Source organism: Haliaeetus leucocephalus, unplaced genomic scaffold (genome assembly GCF_000737465.1).
Source record: "Haliaeetus leucocephalus isolate CR32 unplaced genomic scaffold, Haliaeetus_leucocephalus-4.0 Scaffold164, whole genome shotgun sequence".
NCBI classification, from domain to species: Eukaryota; Metazoa; Chordata; class Aves; order Accipitriformes; family Accipitridae; genus Haliaeetus; species Haliaeetus leucocephalus.
Window position 1 is genome coordinate 375,845 of NW_010972600.1, and position 15,301 is coordinate 391,145.

At 63.7% G+C, this 15,301-nt stretch overlaps 1 protein-coding gene across 1 annotated transcript in view; it reads left to right on the forward strand.

Annotated features, from left to right (window-relative positions):
- HCN2 (hyperpolarization activated cyclic nucleotide-gated potassium channel 2) overlaps positions 1-13,604 on the forward strand; it is a gene marked incomplete at its 5' end in the record, with an annotated part of 14,066 nt that extends 462 nt beyond the window's left edge. The window contains 7 exons of the mRNA XM_010563264.1: positions 6,370-6,793; positions 9,862-10,023; positions 11,022-11,240; positions 11,485-11,631; positions 11,929-12,169; positions 12,349-12,513; positions 12,652-13,604. Coding sequence (XP_010561566.1) covers positions 6,370-6,793; positions 9,862-10,023; positions 11,022-11,240; positions 11,485-11,631; positions 11,929-12,169; positions 12,349-12,513; positions 12,652-13,604 — 2,311 coding nt within the window. The remainder of the gene's footprint in view (positions 1-6,369; positions 6,794-9,861; positions 10,024-11,021; positions 11,241-11,484; positions 11,632-11,928; positions 12,170-12,348; positions 12,514-12,651) is intronic.
- Between the last annotated feature and the right edge of the window lie 1,697 nt (positions 13,605-15,301).

Here is a 15,301-nt window from a genome sequence, read left to right on the forward strand (position 1 = left end):
CCCGGGGGCGGCCCCGCCGGCGGGGGAAGGGGAGGCCGGGCCGAGCCCTGGGAGAGGGCACCTTGAGCTGTGCCGGGGGTGGCAGCGCGGATGCAGCCTGTGTGCAGGGAGGGGCTGGCGGCCGGGCATCCCCCTCCCCAGCGGAGCGGCGGTCGGTCCGGGGATGCCGAGAGCCCCCGGCTTTGGCGGGGGGTGGCGGGGCGGTCCGGGCAAGGGCATCCCCGCGTCCTTCCCGGGGCCTCCGACGGCGCGGCCCAGCACGGACCCTTTGGAGCCCCACCGGGCTTCGGCTCTGCCCCGGAACCACCCCGGGGGAAGGTGTCACCCTCCCCTTGCGGGGCCGGGGGTCTGGGCTGGGGGACACGCTGCTAGTTCCGCTGCCAAGCAGAGCTTTGTGAAGGTTCCCCCTCCCCCAAGGAGGCCTGATCCTGTCCTTAGGTTCAGGGAGTTTGAGGAGGGATTCCTCTCGCTCCCAAGGGGACCCCAAGATCCAGCCTGTGCGGCTTCCAGCCGAGGAATGGCAAACCAGGGGAAAAAGACTCTGCAGCTCCATCTCCTTTCCACCCCCTGAGCCCTGGGGGAGCTCAGAAGTGGCAAATGCTTCCCGGGTCGCGTGAAAGCTGCCGGGAGGGATGTATGGCTCGACTGGCTGGGGCAGGCGGCACGGCATCTTGCGGGGATGAGTGGCTGAGACCCCGCTGGCATCACTGGTGAGCCAACCGTGGCCGGCCCTGGTCCAGCGACCTCAAAGGGACTGGGGGGCCTTTGGCCAGAGGCTGGGGGAGCAGGGGGGCCCGGCTCCGACTCGTTCCGCTGCTGTTCTGGCATGCGGTTTGGGGAGGCTCGAGGGAGGGTTTGCTGGGTGCCAGTGTGGGGGTCGCTGCTGAGCCAGACCCCCGGATCTGTTCACCGCTGGCGCTGATGGGTCCCCACTGGCACGGGGGTCTTCAGGGCAGGTGGAGGTGGCCATGGGTGCTGTCTGCCCTGGCTGGGCGGGCTCAGAGCAGGGACCAGCGCCTGCACCTCCTGCTCCTGCCCTCGTGCGCTGTTCCTGGGCTGATCTGGCATCTTCCAGAGGAGCAGCCGGAGGCCCTCAGCCTTCTCTCAGGGCTCACCTCCCACACAGGGGTCTCGCGCCCTTGTGGCAGATGTTCCCATTGGGAACCCGCCGTGGGTATTCGTTGGAGCCCCCTCTTTGGCTCGCCGGCTGGGGACCAGGTTCTGCTGGAGAGCCAGGGTGAGGGGCAGCTGCACCATGTGGCCATCACCAGTCCCGTAGTGGAGGGAGCTCTGTGCCGTCCCTGCTGTGACTGGGCAAATGTGCCGGTACCAGGTGGATCGCCGGCACCCGGGGGCTGGTGAGCCAGTGGACTGTGCCCCTCTGCGCTGTCCGTGCTTCACTTCTCCCTCAGTAGCTGTGGGCTGTTGGAGGAGGCTGGGAGAGGGGTGATGGCCTGGCCCCACCATCCTGCCCACAACTGCACTGGGGCCAGAGCCTGCCCTGCTTCTCTGAGCCGGTAGAGCCGTGGTCCCGGTGGCAGAGCCCACGGTGCTGCTGAGAGCAGGGTATCCCTGCGGTGAGCCTGTGATGGGAGCGAGGCCTCAGAGGCTTCCCTGGAGCAGAGCAGCGTTGCTCCCTGGACTGGTGCTTGCGGTGGGCGGGCAGGCACCGGTCCGCGCTAGGGTGACCTTGGGGAGTCACCCTGGCCAGCGTGCCCCATGCTGGCTCCATCCATCCCGGAGTCGCTATCAAGACTTGAAACCCGTTGGGGAAGAGCCGCTGCCTGTGTTTTGATGCTGCAAGTGGCGTAGGAGAGTTCCCTGCCCAGCGGGGAGGAGCTGCAGGCAGAGCCACAGCATCGTCTGGGTCTACAAATGTGCACATAAACAGGATGGGCTCAACGTGGGGCTGAAAGCCCAGTTGTGGGGAGCCCACTCTGCTTGTGCATGTTGAGGACATGTCTATCTATTCCACGTTGGTCCTGCCTTAAAAAGAAGTATTATGTTTATCTAGTAATGATAATGGAGCATGAACCCAGCCGTGTTTGCCCTGCAAAACTCATTTTCCCGTCTTAAGATAAAATCATTACCCATCTGCATATGTGACATCATTTCATAATCGGAGTCATTTAGAGATCCTGTCCCCTCATGGACACGGCACTGCAATTATTCATGCAAAATTCAGGGGCAGACTTGCTCTGGGAACGAAAGTTGCTCTTTACATAAATATTGAATTATTAGGAAGCAGCCTGGGTGGCTGGTTGAGATCCCGAGCTGCAAATCTGATAAAAGAGACCTTGTAAATTGTGCACTGAAGTAGAGCGTCGAGCAGAGCCACCTCCTTTCCCATGCTGTGCTCAGTTGTTTTCTCAGTCTTCGCCGCTTCTGGTCTTTATCGATGAGAGGGAAAAACCCAGCTAGCATCGACTTTTTCGTTATTTCTGTTGGTGTTTCTGCACCTGTGGTATCGCTCTGGGATTGGGAATGGGAGCTGGGGGGCTGCATGCAGCCCTTGTTTCTCAGTGACCTGGGGCACATTGCTGGTCTGGCTCCCATCTTTACACCCCGTACACACCTGGGACCCAGGCAGGGGCATGTGCGGGGCCGGGGTGCTGTGAGGCATCGGGGGCAGAGATGTGCGTGGGGCCAGGGCTGAGGAGGAGGCCGGTGGCGTTCCCAGGAGGAGCAGGTGCTTCCCGGGGGTGCAGGAGCCCGGGCACGGGGGAGTGGGTTCTCCTGCTCCACGGTCGATCCCTTCCCCTGCTCGCACGGTGAGAGACTTGCATAAGCCCAGGAGGAGGATTCAGCCCAGGCGCCTTGCTGGATGCATCAGTAATGCGGAGAGCTGCGCGCAGCCGGTGATTCAGTGGTGGCGGTGCCTGTCTCCCCGTGACCCCCATGGGGCTGCCTGATACGGCTACGCCGGCATCCCCTCCCGCCGGCCCGGCACTCGCAGCCTTCCATGAGGCACGGGGCTGGGGCTGAGCTGTGGGTTTTCGCTGCTTGTGAATTTCTGTTGCGAGAGCCGGTCCCACACCTGCCTCGGGGGTAAAGCCGCATCCAGCGCATGTGTCCCTGGTGCTGCTTGGCCGGAGCCTTCCTCTTCTGGGCTTAAAATGGTTTCTGGGGCTTTGCTGCTGCCTGGATGGTGCCACAGACCTGTTGGTGCCACCGTTGGGGGTCCTGAGCGGAGGGACCGGGCTCGGCAGCTGCTGCCGCTCCCGATGTGCTTGCCAGCGCTGCTGCTGGTCCCGGTGTTACCCTTCCCTCTGGCGAGGGTGTTGGGGAGCTGCTCTCTGCCTCTGCAGCATCAGTGTGGGGCAGCCGGACCTGGCGGGTGCTGAAAGCCACCGCTCAGTCATCAGGGAAGAAAGGCTGTGACTGACTGGGGGGATTGTGAAGGTTTGGGTCCTCGAGCAGTTTGCAAAGCCTTTATCCCCTCTCCTCTCCCCAGGGACCCCCTGGGGTAAAAGGCTTTTCCAGGGGAGAGTAGCACCAGTTGTTCGTCACAACTGGCCATACTGGGACACGGGGGGTACGGATGCCGCCTTGGGCACCACACCTCGCTGCTTGCTCGGCTCAGGCAAACTTCTGCTGTTGGCTTCTTAACCCACTTCTAAAAGTGACCTCGTTTTTAGAATATAAGTATTTAGTGCAAGTTGGCGAAGCACTGGTCCCACACTGATCCCGCACTGATCCCCCTGGCCATTTGCAGCTGGGGCCCTGGTCCGAGCCGAGGGGCTCAGCCCTTGGGGGCACCTTCTGCAGAGCGAGGTCTCAGGGAGCTTCGTCTGCCCGGGCAGGCTGGTGAGTGGGCAGCTCGGTGCCCAGTCGATAGGATCACCATAGAGGGGAGCGATGCGTCGCACCGAGCCTGCAGAGGCAGCTGGATCATCCCCAGCAGCCCCCTGGAACTCTGTGTGCCAGCGGTGGAGCTGAGCGGGTACGACCCCGGTGTCTTGCGGCCGTGCCCCCCTGGACAGTGCAGGGGTTTCTCCTGGACCCCTCCCAGGCAGTAACAGCAGGCAGACAGGGAGGCTTTGCTGGTGAGGCATCAGGATTGCCCCATGCCTCTCTGGCTTCGGGGTCTCCGTCGCAGTTTTGGAGGTGCTGGAGAGGTGGCAGCTTTGTGGAGGGATGTGGTCCAGGATCTTGGGGGCAGGAGCATGGCGGGGCCCCTGGGACTTGGTGGTGGGGCTTGGCCCTGACTCAGCTCCTGCCCAGGACCTGTGGGGCAGCACGGCTGTGCCAGGCTTTGGGCAAGCAGTGAAGCAGGAACGCAGCAGCCCCCGCTCGCAGAGGCTTTTGGCATCTTCTGTCGTCATCACTGTCATTCAATTGGGTCAGAAGCAAGGGAGGGGGTGCCAAGGATCCTAATTAATTTGTATTCAGATATTTTTAGTAGCCTGGATTGGATCTTTTTTTCTATGCCCACACTGCCCTCCAAGGAAGAAAGCGTTGGCATTGCACCCAGGTCCCTGAAGAGATCGCACAGAGGCAGTCGTGTGTGTTGGGGGCGATCAGGAGCAGTTTATCTTTCTCAGCAGACCAAATTCCGCCCTGGCTCCGCCAGATTGCAAAGGGATTTGAGCCAGTGGCGAGTTTTGCCCAGCTGGCATGGTTATTTAATCTTTGTTCTTCACAGCTTTGCCTGGCTAATGCCCCCATGAGACTCGCTTTGTGCAGCAGGGTCAGTCTGCAGTGAGAGCTGCCAGGGGGTTTGCAGGACAGATCCAGCCCGGTGCTGCTGGCATGGGCTGCCCGAGCCCCAGCAGTGCCTCTGCCGATCCCAGCATCTTCTGGGGGTCGTGCTGTGTGGCTGGAACTCTGGGGGTCTGGCAGAGCCCACCACGGCTGCGGCCTCGCTGCCTGCGGGGGGTCACAGGGCACTGGAGCCGCTCGGTGCTGGTGGCCAGAGCTCGCCTGTGGGGGAGCTGGGGGGAGCACAACCTGCTCCTTCTGGCTGGCAGCTGGTGAGGGTACCCTGGAGACAGCCCTGGGTGTGAAGTCATCGTTGTGCAGCAGTGACATCACTCACAGTTGCCACGGCAACGTTTCACATGGGGAAGGTGTCATTGGAGAAAGGTCAGAAGCTGGGATGCTTGACTCCTTCTGGTCCTGCGCTAATCTGCACAGGGGGAGGTGGGGAGCGGGATGGATCTGGCCCATCTCCCATTCCTGTGTGCAGAAGGTCTCCCCCTCCTCCCCCCCTCCCCCCGGCACCATGGCCAGGGCACCCCCTGCCCGGCAGCTCCTGCCTCGGGCCCTGCGTGTCTGTGCCGTGGCACTGAGGAGCATCCTCCCCTCCTGTCCCCCGAGACCAGTGCCGGGGCGTGGGGCAGGCAGGGAGCTGGGGGCTGGGGTCCCCTCTGCACGGTCCTGCCAGGATGGGGCTGCCGTGACCTTGCAGATGCTCGGAAAGGTCATCGGTGGCCTGGAAGACGGGGACAAGGAGAAAGGAGAGAAGGACGGGGGTGAGGCAGGAGAGAATGGAGGAGCCGTGCAGCCCAGGCAGAGGCGAAAGCAAAGGCGGCTGCCTGCCCTCGCCGCCATCTGACCGGGGCTGCGGGCGATGCCGGCTCCAGCTGCAGCCGTACGTGATCTGCTGCACCGGGAGCCACGGCAGCTCCTTCCACCACGGCAGCTCCTTCCACCGCGGCCGCGCTGCTGGGTCCAACATGCAGCTGCCGCCCTGTGCACCCCCAAAACTGGGACCACAGCCTGGTCCAGGGAGGTGCCGGGGTGGGGTGGCCCTGGCTGTCCCTGGGGACTCCGTGAGCAGGGTGGGGGGAATGGGGGGGTGCTCCCAGGGGAGCGGTGGGGGAGACCAGGCTCTCCTGTCCTGCCTCCACCCATGACCTTACGTGCTGCTTGCGGAGAGCGCGATGGCCCCGCCTCAGTGGGCAGTTTGGGGATGAGGGTGGTCCCCAGCCCATGGGCTGCTCCAGGGGGGCTCGGCAGGAGGGTCCCCCCCACCAGTGCCTGGTGGCATCTTTCTCCCCTCGTTCTGGGATCTGCCTGGGTTTGGGTGCTCAGGGCAGACCTCTGGTGAAACCAGCACAGCAGGAAGAGCCCCCGGCAGCACAGAGCCCCGTGCCTCATCCTGCACACCCCTCTGCACTTGCACAGTCCTACCTCAACCAGGGACTGTGCTGGCCTGCAGGATCAGGCCTGGGGGCAGTTTGGAGAGGGGGGAGCAGGATGTGGTCCCTGGAGAGAGGAGGGGGTGCCTGGGGCCGAGGTGGCATCAGAGTGACAGCACCTGGTAACACAGGTCCCTTAGGGCAGGGCGCAGTGGCCAGGCCCCTTCCACACAGGGGGCGGCTGCAGGGCGCTGGTGACACCTTCCTCCATCTTCACTCTCCCCAGGTTTTACTGGGACTTCACAATGCTGCTCTTTATGGTGGGCAACCTGATCATCATTCCCGTGGGCATCACCTTCTTCAAGGAGGAGACCACGGCGCCCTGGATCGTGTTCAACGTGGTCTCCGACACCTTCTTCCTGATGGACCTGGTGCTGAACTTCCGGACGGGGATTGTCATTGAGGACAATACAGAAATCATCCTGGACCCCGAGAGGATCAAGAAGAAGTACCTCAAGACCTGGTTTGTGGTGGACTTTGTCTCCTCCATCCCTGTGGACTACGTCTTCCTCATTGTGGAGAAGGGCATAGACTCAGAGGTGTACAAGACGGCCCGTGCCCTCCGCATCGTCCGCTTCACCAAGATCCTCAGCCTCCTGCGGCTCCTCCGCCTCTCCCGGCTCATCCGCTACATCCACCAGTGGGAGGAGGTAAGGGTCACACAGGACACAGCCCGGCGGTGGGTGCCTCCTCTGGCAGTGGCGGGACAGGCTAGAGAGAGTGGGATCCAGGAGGTGTCCCTGTGAGGGCAGTGGGGCTCGGGGCTGCCCAAGGAGCTGGTGGGTTGGATGGGGTCTGCAGGGCTGTGTGTGGGGCCGGTGTGGAGGCAGTTTCTGGGCATCCCCCACCTTCCCTCTGCTCTGTCCCCAGTGGGACAGCTGTGACATGAGAGCACTCCTGGTCTGCTTCAGCGCAAAGGCAGTCCCTCTGGCTCCTCAGGGCCCGCTGAGCTGCAGCCAAGCCATGCCCTGTCTGTGCGTGCGTGTGTGTGCACGTGTGTGTGCATGCACATGGGTGCTGGGGTTTGCACAGCCAGTCCCAGTGCCGTGGTACAGCACTACCCACGGGTGATAGCATGGCCGGCACAAGCAGGCGTGCTGTACCGTGTTCCGCCGGCAGCTCAGCCGCATCCCCCTGCTCAGGTTGATGCTCCTTGCCTCTGGTCCCCTCTGGCTCCCTGCACCACCGGGACCTCAAGGAGCACTGGCAGGGGGCTGCAGGAGCCCCAGCCCCTCGGGGACAGCGGGACCCCCAGGTCCCCAGGGCAGGAGGCAGGGTGCTGCCTGGGCTTGGCGCACCCGGGGCCACGTGGGCTGCGAGGGGACGTGCCTTTGTGTCGAGTTGTGGCGTGCTCGGCTTTGCTGCGTGGCTCTGGCACGTGGGCAGGTGCCTCACGGCAGCTCCGCTGGTTGGGGCTGTGCAGGTTCTCGCTGCAGCACAGAGCCGGATGCGCACCCGCGGGCTGGAGGGGTGGCGAGTGCCTTCGCTCCCTCCTCCTCCTCCTCTGCCACCGCGTGTCCCCAGGCCTGGCAAGGGCAGGTGCGACTCTTGGCCAGGCATCCCCCTGTGCAGGCTCCGGCAGAGCTGCCCAGTAGTGCGGCAGGGACCCACGGTGCAGCCCAGGCACGGTGACATCAGCTCCAGGGATGGCACGGGACCCTCCCGCACCTCTGCCTTGCAAAGCCATGGGGCTGCTCTGCGAGTTGGGGTGGGCGCTGGGGGCTTGTGCCTGGCAGCCCTGCCAGGAGGGACCAGCCCCGCCATGGCCTGGCCCCATTGTGTCAGGGGTCTGACTCTGTCCTGGCCTCACCCTGCAATGGGAAATCCTCCAGCCCCTGGCACGCTGCTCTTCCCACAGCTCCATGGGGGTTCAGCCTTCCCGCACACGCAGGGCTGAGCTCAGCTGTCCCGGCCAGCGCCCAGCAGAGCCCTTGAGCCTCGCAGTGCTGCTGGGGGCTGCCCCCAGTTCCTGGGGCAGAGGAGAGGGGGGAATGGCTGCAGCTCCAGTCAGTCTGCCCGCATCTCCCTGCCTGCATCCCACTCTGCCCTTGTGCCCTTCTCCAGCTCCTTCCCCCGGGGGCTGGGCTCTGCTGTGGGAGCATCCCAGACCTCCTGCAGACTCCCTATCCCAAAGTGTGTCCGTCCCTCCCCGCCAGGGCTCTGGCTCTGCGCCCTTTTTGCTTTCAGGTGGGACATAGCAGGGAGAGCCCCGGGGATGAGTTAAACCTGTGCGTGGCTGTGCAGAGGATCCCGGTAATCACATACGCTTACAGGGGACAGGAGGGGAGCATGGCCCCAGTCCCCACTGGGACCTCCCCTGCTCTTGGAGGTGCTGTGGACTGGTGGACGCTGGTGGACGCAGCAGGAGTGTCTTGGAGGGGCCACATGTGCCTGGTTTTGCCCCCAGCAGCCTCAGCGGCAGCTGGGAGAGGGACAGCGAGGGGCTGCCCCAGGGGGGCAATCGCCAGAGTGGGGAAAGGATGTGCCCGAGGCTGGCAGAGATGGGGCTGGGGCTGCCCCTTCCCCAGCCCCTTGCACTCCACCTTGTTCCCTCCCCAGCACATCGCACCAGCTCTGACTCATCCTGCCCACACCGTGTGCCCTGCCTGGTCAGGCAGCCTCAGAGCCTGGGGCTGGGCACAGAGGAAGGGGAGGCCGTGCCCTTGCCCTTGCCCGTCCCCGTGCCTGTGCCCTTGCCCTTGCCCTGCCTTCGCCGTGCCCTTGCTGTGCAGTTGCTCCATGTGACACTGCAGGGCTCCAGCCTTGGATCTGCAGCGGTGGGAGAGACGGAGGATTTCACTGCCAGGGGGTTAATTTCTTATTGTCTCTTTTTTCCTCCTTGAATTCACCTTTTCCAGACCCTAAAAATATTCAGGAAAAGGAACAAGTCCTCAGCCCGTGGCTCAGTTTGCAACCAGGAGGACATGTCTCTACCTCCTGGGTTTGCCTGTGTGGGTGCCGTGGGGCAATGGGAGCCAAGGGCAGGCTGGGACCAGGGATGGGGCTGGGGGGGGAAGCCTTGCTCTCACAGGAGCTGCAGGCCGGTGCTAGGAGCAAGGGGTGTGCTTGGAGCACAGAGCAGCTGCTCCTGAAGGCATGCTCCTGCCCACATGCCCCTCCATGGCCAGGGCTCTGGTCCCAGACCCACCGTGGCAGGTCCTGGCAGCCATGGGACCCAGCCAGGGGCTCTCCCAGGGTGTTGTTGATGGGTCTCCGCATTTGATGCTCTTGTAGCCACCAGCTCTGGGGCCGACGCAGACCCATCCCTGTCAGGGTGGGATCTCTGGCAGACCAGACTGTGCGGAGCTGCCCTGGCCACTTTCCCCAGATTGGGGGGTCTCTCTTCAGCCCCACCCTGACGTAGGTACCTTGGACCCTTTTTACCAAAAGCCGTCCCATGCCTGCTGCCTCAGGGGCTGCCCTGCTCCCTCCCCGGTGCCTGGAGCATTTGGCTCTCCCTGAGTATCCGCCAGCACTGGCTTATCCTCATCAAAGCTCGCAGCCATTAGCGCTTTCCGGGGCGGCAGCGTGGCGGCATCCCGCTGGCTATAAATAGGCAGGCGGAACGGAGCCACTGTGGGGAGAGCTGGGGCCAGGCCAGCTGCGAGTGCCTCTTTTGGCCGAGGCCATGTGGGTCAGTGCCTGGAGTGGGGCAGGGTGGGGGGGACAGTCCCTGCACTCACCCTCTGCCATCCCACCCCGGCCCTTCCATCCACAGATCTTCCACATGACCTACGACCTGGCCAGTGCGGTGATGAGGATCATCAACCTCATCGGCATGATGCTGCTGCTCTGCCACTGGGACGGCTGCCTCCAGTTCCTCGTGCCCATGCTGCAGGATTTCCCCCAGAACTGCTGGGTCTCTATCAACGGGATGGTGGTGAGTGCTGGCCCCAACCCTGCTCCCTGCCTGCTCCCCCGGGCCCCTGTCCATCCCCATGTTGTCTGGCCTCTCTCCACTGACCCGAGGAGATGCCATCCCTGCGCCGGCCGGTGCTGTGGTGCCCCGATGGTGTGAGCGCGGAGGGTGCGCAGGGCACCCCATGCCTGCTGCGGATGGTCTCCCTGGCGAGGTCTCGCAGGACCTGGGGCAGCGGATCAATCTGGGTGGGAGGAGGATGCTGACACAGTACTCTGCCCCGTCCCCTGCTGCCTCCTCCTGCTCATTAGCAGCAAAGCTGCTATTAATAAGTAATGGACCATGTTTCTAATTGCTCCCTCTCAGCCCTGCAGCCTGCTACAAATGGCTCTTCTCCCTCCATCCATCTCGTCCCGTTCTGCCAGTGTTTCCATCTCTGCTGCATTCCCCCTGCCTGGCTTCCTCCCCTTCTTCTCCTTCCCCAGCTGCTTCGCTCCTGGGGGGAGCCTGGGGCTTCACAGGAGCCCATCCCTGCCTGCAGCTGCCTGCTGTCCCAGCCACAGCCCCAGGCTCCCGAGCGCAAGTGCTGCAATAACTCAGTGGCTTCCACAAACTCAGAGCTTGTTCCTGTCACAGCATTTCACAGGGGCTCACTGCACTTTCATATATCAGCTTAAAAAAAAGATAAAATGACGGACTACCTAAAGCGAAGCCAGGCGTGAGGTGCAGAAACCTGCTGGGAAGGAGCAGAGCCCTGTGGGATCCCTGCAGCACCAGCCGTGCCTGGCACTTGGGTTTGTTTGGCTCTCACCTGTGTGGTGAGACATTCACAAACAAATCCTATCGCCAAGTGCTGTTGGGAGATGCAGGCAGAGAACCTGGCTTGTCCGCAAGGCCTGAGTCAGGGCATCGTACCCATGGGTGCCTGTACACACGCATACACACATGCATGCACATGTGCATGCGAGCAGCTGTGCACCAGCCAGGACTGAGCACTGCCACCATCTCTGTCGCTGCAGAATGACTCCTGGAGCGAGCTGTACTCCTTTGCCCTCTTCAAGTCGATGAGCCACATGCTCTGCATCGGCTATGGGAAGCAGGCACCCGAGAGCATGACGGACATCTGGCTGACGATGCTGAGCATGATCGTGGGGGCCACCTGCTACGCCATGTTCATCGGCCACGCCACTGCCCTCATCCAGTCGCTGGACTCTTCCCGGCGCCAGTACCAGGAGAAGGTAGGACTGGGCTGGGCAGGGACCATAGTTCCAGCTGTTGCATTCCCTCCTGGAGCTGCACTGGCGCCTGTGGGTGCAGCCAGGCAGGGCAAGACCTCCATATCGATGCCATTGGTGGGGCAGGGAGTGGGAACCGCCAGCCAGGAGGGGCCTGGGACCCACCCCATGGAGCGGGGATGTGGGTGGGGGGTCCCGGCCTTGTAGCCCCAGCCTGGCTGGGTGCTGACACCGCCTCTCCCCGCAGTACAAGCAAGTGGAGCAGTACATGTCCTTCCACAAGCTGCCCGCTGACTTCCGCCAGAAGATTCACGACTACTACGAGCACCGCTACCAGGGCAAGATGTTTGACGAGGACAGCATCCTGGGCGAGCTCAATGAGCCCCTGCGTGAGGTAAGGGCCCTGGGGGCTGCAGAGCTGGGCGTGGGATGCTGCAGGGAGGATGGGGAATGCCCCCCTCCCGCAATGAGGGTCCCCCCTGCTCCCTGCCATGGCGGGAGGCTGTGGGTCCCACCAGCTCCTGCAGTGCATGTACTTGGGGTCAGACACCTCTTGCTCCAGCTTTGCGGCTCCGAGTGCGAGCGTGTCCGCGCACAGATTTGTGCGCTGGGTTGTCTGTGTGTGTGCTGACACCTCTGTGCTCGTGAGCCTGCCCTGGGGAAGCCATGTCCCTGCCTCCTTCCCCTGCAGGAAATTGTGAACTTCAATTGCCGCAAGTTGGTGGCCTCAATGCCGCTGTTCGCCAATGCGGACCCCAACTTTGTCACGGCGATGCTCACCAAGTTGAAGTTTGAAGTGTTTCAACCGGGCGACTACATCATCCGCGAGGGCACCATTGGCAAGAAGATGTACTTCATCCAGCATGGGGTTGTCAGCATCCTCACCAAGGGCAACAAGGAGATGAAACTCTCTGATGGCTCCTACTTCGGAGGTGAGCACTGCTGGGGCTGAGCCATGTCCCCCTCCCAGGCTCTATGAGAGGCACAGGGACCCCCACGCTGTCCTGGGGCACACACCCCTCAGTGGTTCTCGCCCCTTGCTCCTGGCCTGTCCCCGTTTCCAGTTCTTGCTGGTGGTGTTTTGACTTTGGCACTGGTGTATCCTCCGCAGAAATCTGCCTGCTGACCCGTGGCCGGCGCACGGCAAGTGTCCGGGCGGACACCTACTGCCGCCTCTACTCTCTCTCAGTGGACAACTTCAACGAGGTGCTGGAGGAGTACCCCATGATGAGACGGGCCTTTGAGACCGTGGCCATTGACCGCCTCGACCGCATCGGTAGGGCACAGGGACCACTATGGGGGGCGGGGGGGGGGGAGGGGGCTGTCCAGCCCAGCTGTGGCTGGGGCAGGGGGGCCCAGCATAGCCCCACCACAGGGTCTCATGGCACTCCGCATGCCGGCACCCTCCCTGCAGGGAAGAAGAACTCGATCCTGCTCCACAAAGTGCAGCACGACCTCAACTCGGGGGTCTTCAACAACCAGGAGAACGAGATCATCCAGGAGATCGTCAAGTACGACCGGGAGATGGTGCAGCAGGCGGAGCTGCAGCAGCACACGGCCATGTACAGCCCCGTCCAGCCCCAGGTCACCTCTGCCATTGCCACCCTCCAGCAAGCCGTCGCCATGAGCTTCTGCCCGCAGATGGCCAGCCCGCTGGTGGGCTCCATGGCCCTGGGCTCACCCCGCATGATGCGCCGCTTGCAGTACGCCCAGGCCGTGCCCAGCCCCTTCGCCGTCTCCCCCGTCTTGCTGCCGCAGAGCCCCCCGCAGCAGCCGCAGCCCCCCGCGCCCCACGCCAACCCTTCGCCCTCGCAGGACCAGGCCCAGCCCGCGGCCCTGCCCGCCTCCACCAGCGCCTTTGCCGCCGCTGCGGCCAGCCCGCCGTCCCAAAGCCCCCTGGCCAGCCGGACGTTCGTCTACGGAGGTGCCCCGGGGCAGCTGGGCTCCCAGCTCTCCCTCAGCCAGCAGCAGGCGCCCGGTTCGCCCCAGCACCTGGCCGCCCACAAAAGCACACAGGCGCTGCACACCAGCAGCCTCAGCCAGGATTCGCGGCCCTTGTCAGCCTCGCAGCCCTCCCTGCCCCACGGGCTGGCAGCCGGCAGCACCCAGAGCCCCCCGGCCTCGGCCCGCGAGTCCTGCGCCTCCATCGGTGGGAGCCCGGCTGTTGCTTCACCGGGCCCTGGCCCCTCGGCCGGATTGCGGGGCCAGGCATCCTCACGGGGGACCCCGGCTCACCCGGCGTCCACGGGCTCGGTGCACGCGGGGCCACCCGCCCTGCCGCAGGACTCGGCGGCGGCCCGCAAGGATTCGGCGGCCGGCACGCCCGACACGGACCCGGCCAAGTCCAGGCTGTCTTCCAACTTGTGACCTCCGTGCCACGCCAGGCGTGGGGATGAGTGCGCCGGAGGGGGCTGCGGCAGCGAGTCCCATCTCATCCCGTGCCCGTCCTGCGCTGCCCTGTCAAGGAGCGTCGGGCGAGGGCCACGGCCGCCCCACCAGCTGCCTCCCCCCACCACGGGGCCAGCCCCACTCCCCGGCTTCCTCCCTCCACACGCTGCAGAGCGGGGCAACAGCCGGGGGGAGTGGATACAGGGCCTCTGCGGCCCCCCCCCACCCACCATGGGGGCACGGCGGGGAGCCGGGCTGAGCCCCCGGCTGCGTCGCCGCCGACCAAAGTCTGGGCCCATCTCCCGCTCCCCGTGGCAAAGCCCTGCTGCCCCCAGCCTCCCCGGCTGCCCCATAGAAGCCACAGCTGCATCATCCCCCCCCGTGATCAACTCTGTATATGATGTATATGACCTGAATACATACCTGTATGTGTGCATCCGCAGGACACCTCCCTGGGGCTTTAGGCACGCTTGCGCGTGTCCCAGCCTCCCCTCTCACAGGCCCAAGGCGAGGGGTGACGGTCCAGGACTGGAGGTAAGTTGGGGAGGGTCTGAGGGACAGTCACCCTGAGGCTTGCGAGCACCCCACACACATGCTGTCCCCCAACCTGACCCCCCCCCCGAAGCCTGGGGGGGGGGTAAATGCAGCCCGACCTCCCCTAGTCAGTGTTAGGACGGAGATAAGACGCTGGAGCCTGGGGACCTGAGCCCTGGGGCTGCCCCACAGGCAGTCCCAGCTTTAAGGCTGGGGAAGGCACACAGCATGTGTACCAGCGTGCTTGTGTGTGTGCACTGACGGACGCATGTGCGTACAGGTGTGTGGGTGCAGGGGTGCGTGTGTGCGTGCGCATGTATGCCCCTCTGCCTAGCACTCCGCAGCCTTCCACGTTGAATGTATGCAGTGACTGCGAGCGAGGGGCCACACGCCAGCCCGGCGCCCTGTAGCCACACATCCGGCGGGACAGGGCCCCGCTCCAAGCGTCCACCTTTCCATCCAGCCCATCCTGTGCAATAAACGTCAGCAGCTGACAGAGCTACGCACGACTCCGTCTCTGCTTCTTCGCCACCGTTCCTCCCTGCCGCGGCTCCGGCTGCTCCTGATCCCCTTGCTCAGCCCTGGGAGCCCTGCCACTGGGCACAGCCCCAGGCTGGGCTGCAGGAGGCAGCTTTGTCCTTTGAAGAGCTGCTTCCCTGCCAGAAAAATGATGAGGTGAAAAGCCTCCTCCCAGAACCTTTTCCCTTGCTGGCAGTGCCATGTCCCTGCTCCAGCATCAGCAAGAAAGGAACTGGGAGCAGGCTGCAACCTGGAGCCAGTGGGTACAAGGCTCAGCCAAGAGCTGGGCCAAACACAGCTCCAGCTGCAAGATCACCAGACATCAGCTGCTGCAGGAGCAGCACACAAACATGCAGCCCTGAGGAGAGGAGGGTTGGAAGACCACAGTCTTGGTGAGACAGGAGGCTCCTGGCTAGAAATGCAAGAGCTGGGTAGCTGCAGTTAGCCCCTGCGAGAACCCTGCTCTCACTGCAGCAGCCGGTCTGTGCTGCATGGAAGTTTTGTCTCTGTTTCTGCTACAAAAGCATTTCCAGAGTGTGACACCTCTGTGAATAACTGAAGCCCAACCAGTCAGCAAAACAGCCGCAGTCTGGGGAGGCATCAGTCCCACCTCCCAAGCAGCC